Here is a 15,209-nt window from a genome sequence, read left to right as displayed (position 1 = left end):
GTATCTTTGATAAAGTTGAAGACTATATAGTTACAGTTGCAGTTTCTCTTAGTTATGATAGAAAAGTAAGTTAGGTGTAAAACTTTGGATTCACTAAGACAGGATAGAGAATGTATTATTTTCTTTGAATATGCTAAGTACAAATGGACAGAATATTGTGAATGTAATCCTTACTTAATAATTGTTATTGTATAAAGTCTTACTTTGTTAAAACCCTTTCATTTTTATTTAGACAAAAAGGGGGAAATGTAGCAGAATATTATTTTAAGGTGTTTTACTTTTGCTTATGTTGCATTTGTTTAACTCTGTGAAACTGTGTTACTGTGCCTGTGTAAAACACCTGATGGTCTAATAAAGAACTGGGCCGGGCGGTGGTGGCGCATGCCTTTAATCCCAGCACTTGGGAGGCAGAGACAGGTGGATCTTTGTGAGTTTGAGGCCAGCCTGGTCTACAGAGAAAGCTCCAGGAAAGGCGCAAAGCTACACAGAGAAACCCTGTCCGGGGCGTGTGCGTGTGTGTTAAAGAACTGGCCAATAGCAAGGCAGGAGAAAGGATAGGTGGGGCTGGCAGGCAGAGAGACTATACAGAGGAAGGAAAAAAAATGGAGGAGTGAAAAGAGAGCTAGGAGCCAGAGAAGGAAAAGGACATCAGGGGCCAGCCATCCAGCTACAGAACCAGCTAGCCACAAAATAAGATTTACAGAAGACAGCAGGAAAAGCCCAGAGGCAAAAAGTAGAATAAGATAAAGAAAGTTGGCTAGAAACTAAGCCAAGCTAAGGTTGAGCATTCATAAGTAATAATAAGCCTCCGTGTGTGAATTTATTTGGTAGCTGGGTGGCAGGGTCTTCCCCCCCCCCCAAAAAAAAAGTAAACCCCAACAACAATCATGGAAGCAGGAGGCTGTGTAGCCATGCACTTCTCTACTCCCACACACTGGGGCACTACAACTCAAAGCAGGTTGCATTCCATATGCTGTCATTGGCCAGGACCATCTATCTCCAGTGTGTTGCAGAGATGAAGCTGTGCACAGGCCCGAGGGACCCCAGCAAACAGGAATCACGATGGAGGCTGCAGAGTGCCTGTTAATCCGTTATGATTTATTAGCTGTACAGCAGTAGATCCTCCTCCCCAGCTTTCAACCCCATTACATATTTTATTACAGGTCTCATGTTGGCGTCCTAAAATAATGAAAAATATCACACAGTACAGCTAAGTACAAAAATGCATCAACCTAGAGTCTGATAGCTAACTGATGGCTCTCTTAAAAGCAATACACAGAAGAAAAAAAGTGTTTGAAATCAGTCAGACTGAGGCTCTTTAAAAAACACATATCAACATGTGACAATTCATGTGCAAGAATCACTTTTTAAGTTGGTTTGCTTCACATTATTAATTTTTTTTTTTTTTTTTCCCAGATCCAAAGTTTAAATTACTGACCTAGTGAAATTTTCTGGCCCAGCTTGCCAGGGCTGCTGTGACCCATTCATAATCAACTCTTCTGGCTTTAACAGAGATTTAAAAAATATAACATTCAGCAACAAACAGAGCAAAGAAAATGTTGATGGGAAATCATAAATGAGAGTTATTTGTTCAAGGTTCAAATGCTGGCTCCATGACCTGGAAATGATGACTTTCCACATGGGTGTCCATCACTAGCAGGCAGCAGGCCCGGTGACCTTCTGCTACATGATTGTGATCCGATTCCACATCTACACACCACCGAGTCCGTGGTACCTTAATTTGCAAGTAATTAAAATGCTGGGTTTTCTCACACTGCACATCTTTTCAACCTCTTAATTAATGGAAAAGATTAAAATGTAAAAAAGGTTATTTACAAGCTTGACCATACCAGAAACTTTGCCAAGAAAGAGGCAAAGCATTCAGGACAGAAACTGATCGTAGCATGCCATCCTACTGGTGTGCAACTGACTCCGAGCAAAGGGAGTCAGGGAAAAGCAAAAGCAAAAACCAGGTTAAAAGTCTAAGTCTTTCCCAAGTCTGCATTTACAATTAAAAACTCTCTTGGGAAGACCATAGTACTCTGGGAAACCCGTGGCCATTCTGGAGTGGTTTACTAAATCAAGAGAGAGGGCTCAATGTCTCTGTTTCCATCTAAGAAAACTAGTTAGGCATCAACACTGTCCTCAGCACTTACAGTAAACCCTCAGAGACTTAGCACATTCCATGATTTGCTAACATCAAACAACAAGTTCTAGGAAATCACATTTTTCTAACATCATCCTTGAAGTTTTCGTTCTCAGTTTGTTTGGTAAAATGGTGTAAAATTATGCCGTTCCCAAAGCCAAAAGAAAAAGAGAAAAATTAAGATGTGGGCCGTTTAAACACAGCCCTAATAGTCCTGGTGACGAGCAAGGCCCCGTCATCACCGGTCCATCATGCTGAGGATCATCTCGGGTGTGAGGTCTCCATTGGGGGCATCTGTGGTGGCTGCCTGAGCCTCCTCTTCTTCCCCTTCCACAGGCTCAGCATCTGGCTCTTTTTTGACTTCAACTATAATGTTCTCAATTGCACCTGTATTCTGGTCTTCAACCTGAATGATGGCTGTTGCTGGCAAAGAAGAACAGGAACAAAACAAATGGCACATTAAAGCCCCAGAGTATGGGGATCCTTTCAGATGCTGACAAGTGAGCGGGGTGGCAGCAACATAGAAAGCCTTAGCAGCGATGTGGAAATCAATATCTCAAAAAAAAAAAAAAAAAAAAAAAAAAAAAAAAAAAAAAAAAAAAAAAAAAAGCTAATGTTAAGTCATACATAAAAGCCCAATAGGCTACAAATTGTCAAAGTACCAAATACTGACATTCATCTTCACAGGCACTCCAAATTGCACTTTTAAGATGTTTAGTTTCCTTAGGATTTATACTAACGTGAGGCAAGGGAGGAAAGTCCAACCCCACATAGCACATGAGTAGGAATACATCAGTGTATGATATGGCTGACATTTCTGATTCTGTAGTGCTCCTGACTGAATGTGTGTGGATGAAATGAGGGGCCTGGTTCGAGATCTAAAGTTAACTTCCTTTTCCGTGATGGACATCTAAACATGGGGTTCAGGAAGAACATTTGATAGATTAAACTGAATTTAGAGAGGAAAGGCTGTTCTAAGGAGATCTAGAGACACATGTGAGTAGATAGTAAGCACCTGTTGCCACCCTGCAGGGTGCCTGAAAGGAAACACACCTCTGGACCAGCCCTTACACCTCCATTTTTCTTTTCTCTTTCCCTTTCCCTCCTCCCCATGAAGCCCAGGTCAGCCCCATTCCCCCAAGTTTTGGGATTATGGGTGATAATACCACTCACAGCTTTATAGGGCAGAATCTCTCTAGATTGTTGAAGAATATTATTTTTAAGGTGTGTTACTTTTGTTTATGTTGCATTTGTTTTACTCTGTGAAGCTGTGTTACTGTGCCTGTCTAGAACACCTGATGGTCTAATAAAGAACTGAATGGCCAATAATGAGGCAAGAGAAAGGACAGGCGGGGCTGGCAAGCAGAGCATATACAGAAGGAGCCAGAGAAGGAAAAGGACTCTAGGGACCAGCCACCCAGCTACACAGCAGGTCACAGAGTAAGAGTAAGATTTACAGAGGTAAGAGAATGGGAAAAGCCCAGAGGCAAAACAAGACAGGATAATTTAAGAAAAGCTGGCAAGAAACAAGCCAAGCTAAGGTTGGACATTTGTAAGTAAGAATAAGCCTCCATGAGTGATTTATTTAGGACCCCCCAAAAGAGAAAAACAACACTAGATGGGCACTTAGCCCACTCCTTGTTTTATCCCTTGAAATCTGACTCTCTCCTATCCAAAACTGCATCACTCTGCAGGCGATGGTGACTGGTTGTTTTACAAGCCCTCCCACATCAACAGTGCACCCCACTTTAGGACATTAGCACCCTTCTCTGGACTTTTTCTCCTGGAATCTAACAGGCTTTTAGAGAAAACTTCCTGAGAGTCTGTTTGCCAATGTGACCTTAACTTGTTTTCATGACTTAATTCCCATCTTTACAAGAACACAGACCCATCTGGCTTCCTCAAATGAGGGAGAAGATGCCTACTGAGCCAAGGCAGGCAACTTACGCTGGTTCTGTTTGGGCTGGTTGGTTCTTCCAGGAGGTCGTCCTCTTCTCTTCTTGGCAGGTGGTGGGGCTGGGGCCTGAGGCTGAGGCTGTGGCTGAGGCTCTGGCTCAGGTTCAATTTCTACAGCAGGCTCCTCCTCCTCCTCATTGTCATCCAGATCAGGCTCAGCATTTTCTTCTCAAGAAATCAGAGCACAGGTGATGGGTCAAGCAGAGTGGAAAGACAGCCAACAATCAAATGTTCGGAGAGCACCATTCTACATTTCCTTTACTAAGGAAAGGGCTTAGGCTAGGCATGGTGGTGCACACCTTTGTCCAGCACTTGGGAGGCAGAGCCAGGCAGACTCTGAGTTCAAGGCCAGCTATGGCTATGTAGAGGGGAAAAAAATCCTTTAAAAAAGGCTTTTACCAAAGTTTTTGCTATCTGTAATGATAAGGTAAACTGGTACTGTGCAGAAGTGTTCAACTTATATACTACTTTCACATTTCACATGGGCTGCCCATTACTTTCCCCTTTTAACTTTAGTATAAGAATACTGAGTTTATGCCAGGCAGTGATGGCACTTGCTTTTATTTTAATCTCAGCACTCGAGAGGCAGAGGAAGGCAGATCTCTACAAAGCAAGTTCCAGAACAGCCAGGATCACACAGAGAAGCCCTGTCTCAAAAAACCATTAAAAAAACCACTCACCTTCAAACCATAGAAACATCTTCACCTTATCAGTTATATAAAGAACTACAGAACAGTGCTTAAGCAAATAAACCAAAGACTCCTCCTATTATACAAGAATAGAGCAGGCCCGGGCTCAAGCTCAAGCAGCAGAGATGGAGATGCTGACCTGACTGGACAGAGGTGACTGGGGAGTACCTGTGAGCACACACTCACCTACACGAGAAGGAAACACAAAACTGCAGGTACACACAAGGTCCTTTTCCCTGATCCTCCTGCCCCTAACTCCTAAAATGATAGGTGTGAGCCATGATACCTACTTTACGTAGTGCTGGGGACTGAACTCAGGGCTCTGGGCATGTTCTGCAAGTACTGCCAACTGAGCTACATGCCCAGCCTTTGAAACGATTAAATGTAAAGGAGGTGACTTACTAGAGAGACTACAGATCAGGAGTCAGATAACAAGGCTTGGAAGTCTCAAATCTCTTATTTGGTGTATTGACTTGACATACACCTACCCTCCATTTCCCTGAGTAGTATCTATAGTATCCCAAACCATTTAACAGTGGTTTGAAGATTCAAGAACGAGACAGTTGCATATGGTAGTATATTTATGCAGTTCAGTACCTGAGAAGCTGAGGCAACAGGAGTTTGAGGCCACTCTGGACTATAGTTTATAATAAATATAGCCTTGCCGGGCGGTGGTGTTGCACGCCTTTAATCCCAGCACTCGGGAGGCAGAGCCAGGTGGATCTCTGTGAGTTCCAGGCCAGCCTGATCTACAGAGTGAGATCTAGGAAAGGCGCAAAGCTACACAGAGAAACCCTGTCTCGAAAAACCAAATAAATAAATAAATAAATAAATAAAATAAAAAATAAATAAATAAATAAATACAGCCTTTATTTAGATGTTCATTACAATATGAAAGTCCCTTTTATTAGGCTTCACCATTTCGGTTAGGAGGTATTATCCAGAGCTAGGGAGACGGCTCAGCTCGTCAAGTGTTTGGCATGGAAGCATGAGGACCTGAGTTTGATTCTCACCACACACATTACATTAAAAAAGAAAAAAAAGGGGGGGGGGTTGGTGGCTGGCCAAGTGGTTTAAGGGGACTTCCTGCTTCTGCGGAGTTCATTTCCCAGCACCCACTTCAGGTGGCTCTCAACTACCAGTTACTCCAATTCCAGAGGATTTACTAATTCTGGCTTCCACTGGCATCTGAATTCATGTCACATACCTTATTTCCCCACATATACACAAAATGAAAAGATTAAATACTACTAAATAGAGCCTGGAGAGGTGGTATGTGCACTGGGGAAACAGACAGGAGTACCCTGGTCATGACCTGAGCTCCTGCCGATGTGAAAAAGGCTTTTTGGCACTAGGTGGCAGTGGTGGTGGTGCACTCTAGAGGACTGTACCACCATGCCTGGCTTTAGAAAGATCACTATTATAAGAGTGATCTTCTTGCCTCTATATCCTACACATTTTCTGGAAACTGGGCTTCCAAATTTGTCACCTCTAACCAAATCAACAAATGATCTACTTACCACTATCCGAGGAGTCTTCCTTTTTAGAACGCATCTTTCTTTTTCTTCCTCGTTTGCTCTTCTTTGTCTCTCCTCCATTTTCCCCTTCTACGCCGTCTGGACCAGCACAGTTATCAGCATGTCTTGCCATTGTATTCTGGCAAAGGAAACAAACCTTGTTTCACACTACTAAAAGAGCTAAGTTCAGACTGGAAATTTTCTTTATTTTAATCAAATTAAAAAAAACTTTAAGGAATCCATAAAGTCCCAAAGTTCTGCTAACTATACCGAACATACTCCTTCCAACCCCATTCAGGACGGCATCTTGAGCAGTCGGGGGGCGGGGGGGGGGGGTGCGGGGGAGAGACGGGGGACGGGGGACGGGGAACGGGACAGGAATGGAGTGAAGGAAGCACCTGTCAGAAAACAAGGTTGCTTCTGCACCCCCAACCCCGCGGAGGGGTGCTTAGTGCCTGTAGTCCTAGTCAGGGGGTTTCAGGATAGCTGGCCAGTGCTTACTTGGCTAAAAAACAGAGAACAGAAGAGATTCAAGCTAGCTAGGGATAGGATGAAATGAATTTCAATCTCAACAAGGAAATGTCTTTAAATCATCAGCCTACTCAAAGATACTGCAGTCCCTATCAATAGAAGGCTCCCCTCATGGACAGAAGACCTTGGGAGAGGGATGAATACCTCTTTCCAAATGGCAAAGCATCTCTACATTTATTACTCCAGTGACAAAAACCGCATTCTGCAATGGCAGATCAAGCATGTGATATTAAGAACTATAACGGGAAAACTGATCCTTACCCGGCGTGTGAATGTTTTCCCACACTTGGAACAGACAAAGGCCGCAGGGACAAAGTTGGGGTCATGATAGCGCTTGAAGTGCATGTCAAGGAGCTGTTTCTGGCGGAAGGTCTTGTCGCAGTGGCTGCAGGCATAAGGCTTCTCCCCTGTGTGAGTGCGCTTGTGCATGATCATGTGCCTCTCCTGCAAACAGAACTACTTGTCAGAAAGGCCTCAGAGGGTCACAGGACTACTGCCCCAGCTACTATGCGTGCACACCATAGGCCTTTCATCCTCAAGGAGTTAACACCATCTGTCATAATGGTGACAGTATATTCAGAGGGATGCAGGAGTGCTCCCCTACACCTCACCACCCCTGCTGGTCTGCTTTTCTAACTTCCCTTGAAGAGTCATTCCAGAGCCAGATTTCTTTTCCTTCTCAAGTCTTAGACACAATACTCATGGGTTTTTTTTTGTTTTTTCCCAGACATGGTCTCATGTAGTCCAGGCTGGACTCAAATTCACTATATAGTTAAGAATGACTTTGTTTCCTGACTCTCCCAAGTGCTGAGATTACAGACATGTGTGACCACACCAGGAAAAAAGTACCTATATAAAAAATTTAAAACTTTTTACAATATTGGGGATATTACTAGCAAATGAGCCACATACCCCTCTTCAAAAAAGAAGCTGACAGTGTACCTAAGATATCAACTGTGATAGAAAGTGCATTAAATGGAGACCCAGATTCCACTAACTGACAAATAGTAGCATCTTTGATTTTGGTAGTATTCCTTATACTGAAATATTCTTCTTAGAAGTAGATATCAGGCAGGGCTTTAATCCCAGTGCTTGGGAGGCAGAAGCAGGCAGAGCTCTGTAAATTAGAGGATGGCTTGGTCTACAAGCAAGTTCCAGGACACAGAGAAACCCTGTCTTGAAAAACCAAAACCAAACAACAACAACAAAAAAACCAAAATCAAACCCAAAAAACAACACCTCCCCGCCAAAGCTACAATACTCAGTATGTAAAAGCCCTGTGACAATACCACACATGGACAGAGTATCAATGGCTTTCTAACTAAGACAGCACCTACCTGTCTACAAGCATAATCACACTGGTCACACTTGAAGCGCTTCTCATTTTTGTGGGATTTTTGATGCTGGATGAGAGCATAGCGCTCATGAAATACAGCATCACAGTATCGACATTTTTTGCCCTGCTCAATATAGGAATGCTGCTTTCGCAAGTGGACACCTGCAAATAAAATATAAAGCCAAGTTGAACTTGTAAAAACAAACATATTTCAACGAATTAGTAATATATTTTATTTACCTACGAAATGAGATCAGCCCTGAAACACTTGCAGAGCAGGTGTGAGGCCCTGGTCCTGTCCCTAGAGCTGTCACCCCTCAGCCTTCCCCAACGACCGCACTGCACATGGAAGCCAGCAAGTGACATCATAGGGTAAACCAAAGAAGAGAAAAGTGGATGCTGGAGACGACACCAATGGCACCGCCCCTTACAGAGATGAGGAATGGTGGAAAGGGGTTCAAACCAAGCTCTGCGTCAGTGACACTGCAACAGGGGTGGGGACAGGAAAGGATGGCTTGTACGGAACTGGAGTGGAACCAAGGGAACTGATGAGGTCACCAAGACCAAAGGGCGAGAGTAAGAACTAGTATGGTCAGGCCCCCCCACCTTTTTTTTAATAGACAGGGTCTCCTAGCTGTCCTCCTATATAGGCCAGGCTGGCCTGGAACTCAAAGAGATATTATGGTCTACCCATATCCTGAGTGCTGGGATTAAAGGCCTTCGTTACCATGCCCAGCCTGGGTTAGGCTTTAGATTTAACTTTAAACTTTAGAGTTTTAGATTTAACTGGGGGTGGGGGGAGAGGGGGGACATGACAGGATGGGAGGCCAAGGGAAGAAAGTGCTTTAAGAAGAGTGCGGTGTGCTATTTGTTGGGGGGGGGGGGCGCGGGCGGAGTGGGGTGTGTTGTAAGGAAACCAACTGAAATGAGCTGACTGTTTACTACAGTCCACTTGTGGGTCCTTGATCTTAGCAAGCCACTTTACTGGAGCGAAGGTATAGAATGCACATGAAAGGGATCATTAGGGCTGGCCAGGGGGAAATGAGTTAGACCTAGGGTTAGGATAAATCAGTAAAAAATAGCTTACCTATCACACAAGATGTCCTGGATTTAACCCCCAGCAATGTGAGATGGTGGAGAGAAAGAGAGAGAGAAAGAAAGAGGGGGAGAGGGGGGGAGGGGAGAGGGAGAAAGAGGGGGAGAGGGGGAGAGGGAGAAAGAGAGAAGAGGGAGAGGGAGGGAGTGTGTGTGTGTGTGTGTGTGTGTGTGTGTGTGTGTGTGTGTGTGTGTGTGTATAATGGGGATACAGTTGGAAAAACACATAAAGTCAGGGCACCATACATACTAAGAAAACAGTTTACCACTGAGTTTTATCACCAGCCTTCTTAAAAAAACTTAAGACAGGGTCTTACTACACTGCTCACACTGGCCTTGAACTCACAGAGGCCCAAGTAGGCCTTAAAATTGTTATCCTCTTGCCTCGGCTTCTTGAGCAACTAAGATGTCTGATGTATACCATCAGGCCTTATTCAAAATAACTTTTTTGAGGATAGAAATGAGTACACTAAGTCGAAAAGAAAAATGAAGGGTATGAGTGCAAAGGTGAACATAATAATAAAAAAACTTAAGCAAACAGGAAGTGGGCTTGAGGGTGAAGGGACAAGGCACAGATAGAGCCACACCAACTCCTAAGGACAGAGAGGGAAGGTGAAGGTGAATGTAGATACAATGAGGTTACAGCTAGTTTTATAACAGGAAATTTCACCTTGTTGCCTTTTATCTTAAAAAGAAGGGAAGATTAGGAATTGAAATTAAAGACTTGTCCAACTCTACTGTAGCATGGTGCCTCCTACAGAGCAGAGGCAAAAGATCTGTGGCACAAATGAATGAATTTACTAAGGATGAACGAGAGCAGTTCTAAGAGAATAACTAGTTAGATTGCTCAGAAGTATGACAGACCAGATTAAGATTATGAATATATGGGGGCTGGAGAGATGGCTCAGAGGTTAAGAGCACTGGTTGTTCTTCCAAAGGTCCTGAGTTCAATTCCCAGCAACCACATGGTGGCTCACTACCGTCTGTAATGAGATCTGGTGCCCATTTCTGACCTGGGGGGATGCGTGCAGGCAGAACACTGTATACATAATAAATAAATAAATCTTTAAAAAAAAAAGATTATGAATATATGGTATTCAAAGTCACTGTCTATAAAAATATTACTCAGTCTCCCCTTACAAAACAAACAAAAATCCCAAAAGAGAGGGCCACTTCCATGGACTGGTTTTAATCCCCAGCATAGCAGTGGGGGAGAGAAGTACCACAAACTTTATACACTCATCTTTGGGCTCACAAAGCCTGGAGTAGGACATCAGGTGTCCTGCTCTGTAATTCTTTACTCTCACGAGATCATCTGGGTTCAAGTCTCGGTATCACCAACAAAACACAACAACCCCTAAAGATCCAAACAAACAACAAACCACCTGAGAGGACTCAAGGACCTCTGGTGTATCTCTATGAGCTTTAGGCTCACCACTGTACGAATGACAGAATAAGATATATCTCGCTTACTACATAGTGTAAACAGATCAAATGTAAACAGGAAAATCTAAACCACAAAAATGTAAGCAAATGTAGAAAATATTTCTAAGAGTATAGCTTAGTGGCAGAGTGCTTGCTTGACTACTAGCATGCATGAGGCCCTGACTTTGACGTTCAACATTTAAAAAAAAAAAAAGTATAAATAAGTAAAGGAATAAATTACAAATATGTTCAGGAAGCAGTGTACTTTGGGCTGAGCGAGCAGACTGAATGGTATTTATAATTCTTTTTCATTTATTAAAGCAGGGTTCTACTAATTTGGCTAAGGGTAGGCTTAGACTCCTAGAATCAAAGATTCTCCTGCTTTAGACTTCTGAGTAACTGGGACACCAGAGGTATGTCACTAAAGTCACCTCTTGTCTTCTGTCTGTCTCTAAGACAGGGTCTCATGTAACCCAGGATAGCCTTGAATTCCTGATTCTTCTGCTCCAACTTCCCAAATGCTGGCACTTAACTACTCCTGGCTTCTATACTTCTTTAGTTATAAAGATTAAGAGACTTCTAGATGATCCCATGTGCAAGCATGGGTTATATTAAAATTCCTACAGATGAATTCTCCCTCTATGTAATTCTGGCTTACCTATGCACAAGAATAGTTACCACCAAACTAATAAAATACTCCAATTATTGAGAGAATATACAAATACTCTTGAAAAACCTGAAGGAAACTGACCTTAATTTGAAACATAAGTTACTTTCTAAACATTTAGAGAATAAAAGCTACTACTACAGGTCTGTTTCCCACTACAGTTTCCACTTAACTTACGTATAATCCATATTCAGGATATATTATCTTGTAGTTTGGCTCCAATAAAGAGAAGATATTAGGGAGGGTCAGTGCATGCAGCTAAGCAATGGCTTTCACTAAGTGGTAAGCTATTCGCATACACAAAAGTATGAACTGAAGGTGAAATTTTTATACTTTTATTTTCATGAATTCTTTATTTGCCTCTAGTAAATCTACTTACCCAAATCACTTTTTCGGGCTATGACAGTGTCACAGTGGGGACAATGAAATTTGGCCACATTTTCTGTGTGCTTCTGTAAAATGTGCATCTTCATGGTACCACTCTGGGTAAACCGAGCATGACAAATATAACATTCATAAGGTTTTTCCCCTTAAAAGGAAATACAGAATGAACAAATTAAATGAATAAATACTATGGCTTAGTTGGTGAGTAGCTGAGTGGCAGATACATACATTAGGCCACACAGAATCTAAGGTCCTACTTCAGAAGGTAAGGCTTAGTGTAACTGTTCAGCTAATGCCTAGCTTCAGAATTAGCAAACAGATCCTATACCTTTGCTCTGCTCAGCTTTCTATAAAGCCTTCTATTTTAGGATCATAGTTCTTATAGCAAAGATTATCTTAGGGGACTAGAATTATAAATTTTTTGAAGCAGGGTCTTGTCTTGAAGCCTAGGATGGTCTGGCACTAGAGACCCTCTTATCTCAGCCCCAGTGTGAAGATTATAGGCTTTCGCTACCATATTTAGCACAAGACTTACGTTTTACAAAATGATAGTACTCAGGAAGAGTCAGTTATGTTAGATAATCTATCCAGACTAATTTTGCTTTTTGAAACAAGGACTCTCATTATGTAGCCCTGGCTAGTCTGGAATTTGCCATGTAGACCAAGCTGGCCCCAAACTCAGAAATCTGCCTGCCTTTTCTGGGATTAAATGTGCGTGACACCACATCAGCTTCTTTGTTTAAAAATAAATACTAGATTTTAATTTCATTTGATGTCTTCCTTAAAAGAACCATTTTCATGTTACAAAAAGGCTCAAACTGAATAAAACTGCTCTCTGGTGTATTTTCAGAACCATCAATTCAGAGGATATACCAGAGCTTTTCTTTTCTTTTTGATATTTTTGAGACAGAGTTTTTCTGTGTAAGAATCCTAGCTGTCCCGGAACTCACAGAGATCCACCTGCCTCTGCCACTACCGCCCAGCACCAGAGCTTTTTTTAACAGTCTTCCTTCCATTCAGGTAAGCCCTGGGTATATGTGGCAGTTTACAGGATTCAGTGAAGAACAGCTCATTAGTAGCAGGAGGGAGAAGTCCTACCTGAATGGGTTCTCATATGCCTTTTCAGCTTGTATGTGTCCCTGCTGGCATAACTGCACAAACTGCACTGGAACGGGCGCTCTCCAGTATGAGAGCGAATGTGTCGTTTTAATTTGCTGACCTGCAACATGAAAGCAACCGAAACTTCTTATATTTGTTAACATGGACTGTAATATGAACTCTATGGTTTAGGCACAAAAACTTAGTTTTGGGGCACTAAAGTCAGAAAAAAAAAGTCTACAAGATAAGTGTTTTTTCATTGTAGCCTTTGCATACATCTCAGCAATATTTCAATCCAACTAGAGGTAGATAGACGGGTAAGACACAGACCAGACAAATTATCTTCACTCATAATTGAATTGGGTGATAAGGTACACAATGGTGTACTACAGTCTTTACTTCCTAATTGTTTTACACTGTGGTGGTGGTGGTGGTCCTGAAGAATGAACACAGGGACTTGTATTAGGCAACATTTCCACATCTCCAGCCCTTCCTTTCATTTCTTTCTTGTATTTTCAATAATTTATTTATTTTTATTATATGTGAATTACTGTTTTGCCTGCGTGAGGGTGTTGGGTCCCCTGGAACTGGAGTTACAGACAGATGTGAGCTGCCATGTGGGTTCTAGGAATTGAACCCGGGTCCTTTGGAAGAACAGTCAGTGCTCTTAACCACTGAGCCATCATCTCTTCAGTCCCCTTCCTTTTATTTCTATCTTTGAAACTTTTCACAAAACTTTAATAAGTAATCCAGGCCTATTTTTATATTAATTTCCTACAAAACTCAGCTCCAAGTTCATGTTTTAATCCCCCACCCTCTTTCCTCTCAGTATTTCCTAGACAGGCCTGAGATCTAAGAGTCTCTCACTTCCCTTCCTTGCCGCTGGCCATGCTTTCTGTCTCTTGGTAAATACCCTATCCCAAACTATGAGTTTCAAATTTGACTAACAAGTACTTCAAGCATTCATAATTGTCTGTCTGAATCTTCTGGAAAAAAGTTTTCTGATTTTAAGAGGAAAAACTCTCCCACAGCCGTGAGAATTACACATTAAATTTTCCTATTTGCTCAGCGGCACTGCTCAATCTCCTCCTTCCGCTCTCACTGCCAGCCACACCCAGGGCTCCCTACATGCTGGGTGATGCTCTACCATTCACCTCAGCACACCCACCCCACACCCACCTGATCACTACATACTCTCATCATGTTCAACACCACACATCCCTCATTACATTTCAAATTTTTCTTAACTTGTCCTTCACACTTATTCTGCTGGTAAAATTTTGGATCAAACTGTAATCTTCATTTATTCATGCCCTTTGGAAAAAATTGTAACCTTTTCTGTCTAAAGATATCACAGAAACGGTTTTTACTGTTACTTAAGTCATTTTACTACTATCAGAATTAGAAGCATCTCAAGGTTTCACAGTTCCTATTATTCTTAGTACAGGTTGTCTATTCCCAATTGAAAATAAGAAGTTAAAAAAAAATACTTGGAGGTCTAAAACTATTATTACTCCCTTCTCTTTTTAACAGTGCTGGGATTGAATACAGGGCCTGATACTCTACCACTGAGCTACACTAAGCCCCCCAAATTAAGAACTGACACAAGTAAATAGCAAATTTGATACTGATCTCATGTGATGGGTCTCAGTAAAAAACGTAGGTACACCATAAGTAACTACATAAAATTACCTTCAGTTCATGTACACAGGCTTATGCTTAGACTTGAGTCCCTTTGCCAAGATGTTAATATATTTATGCAAATACACTAAAATCTAAAACAAGGGGGGGCTATAGAGATGGCTCAGTGGTTAAGAGTGTGCACCACTCTTCCAAGGACCCACTCTCTCGGTTCAGGTAATTCACAGCCAACCTCTGTAGCTCTAGCTCCTAGGGATCCAAACTTCTGGCCCCAGCAGGTACCTGCACTCCTGTTTACCCAATCATTACACACATACAGAGTTAAAAATAAACCTTAACCCCCAGACCCATAACCACAAAAAACAAAACCTGGAAAAACTCTTAAGGCACCTTTAGTGTCAAGGATCACTGATAAGGGATACACAACTTGTACACTAGTACAAGACGTGTGGAGAATGGAGATAGCCCACTAGTCGAGTTCTTGCTTAAGGTTCAACCATTGGTTCATGCACAAAATTTTTGATTTCTGTATACTTTTATATCTGGTCTCTCTTCACTGAATTCTTCCTATTCTAAAGTCTTCAGTTAATACCACTGATATTCTCTAAGGGTTTTTTTTTTTTTTTAAAATCTGTAGGAAATGGTATTTTGGGGGATTGGCAAGATGATTCAGTGGGCAAATGCAATTGCTGATGACCTGAGTTTGACCCTCAAGAGCCACATG

General features: G+C 42.1%; 1 protein-coding gene across 2 annotated transcripts in view; it reads right to left on the bottom strand.

The window, feature by feature from the left end:
* Positions 1–1,077: 1,077 nt before the first annotated feature.
* Positions 1,078–15,209, bottom strand: part of Ctcf (CCCTC-binding factor) — a 47,480-nt gene continuing 33,348 nt past the window's right edge. The window contains exons 6-12 of one of the 2 annotated variants that reach the window (XM_006986810.4): positions 12,845–12,965; positions 11,742–11,891; positions 8,177–8,337; positions 7,101–7,283; positions 6,312–6,447; positions 4,094–4,270; positions 1,078–2,569 (exon numbers count right to left, since the gene is read on the bottom strand). In XM_006986810.4, the coding sequence (XP_006986872.1) occupies positions 2,385–2,569; positions 4,094–4,270; positions 6,312–6,447; positions 7,101–7,283; positions 8,177–8,337; positions 11,742–11,891; positions 12,845–12,965 (1,113 nt within the window). In that variant the 3' untranslated portion in view covers positions 1,078–2,384. The remainder of the gene's footprint in view (positions 2,570–4,093; positions 4,271–6,311; positions 6,448–7,100; positions 7,284–8,176; positions 8,338–11,741; positions 11,892–12,844; positions 12,966–15,209) is intronic. The other variant, XM_006986811.4, reaches the window with a different exon arrangement.

This window comes from Peromyscus maniculatus, chromosome 5 (assembly GCF_049852395.1).
Source record: "Peromyscus maniculatus bairdii isolate BWxNUB_F1_BW_parent chromosome 5, HU_Pman_BW_mat_3.1, whole genome shotgun sequence".
NCBI classification, from domain to species: domain Eukaryota; kingdom Metazoa; phylum Chordata; class Mammalia; order Rodentia; family Cricetidae; genus Peromyscus; species Peromyscus maniculatus.
This window is presented reverse-complemented; position numbering and strand designations above follow the sequence as displayed.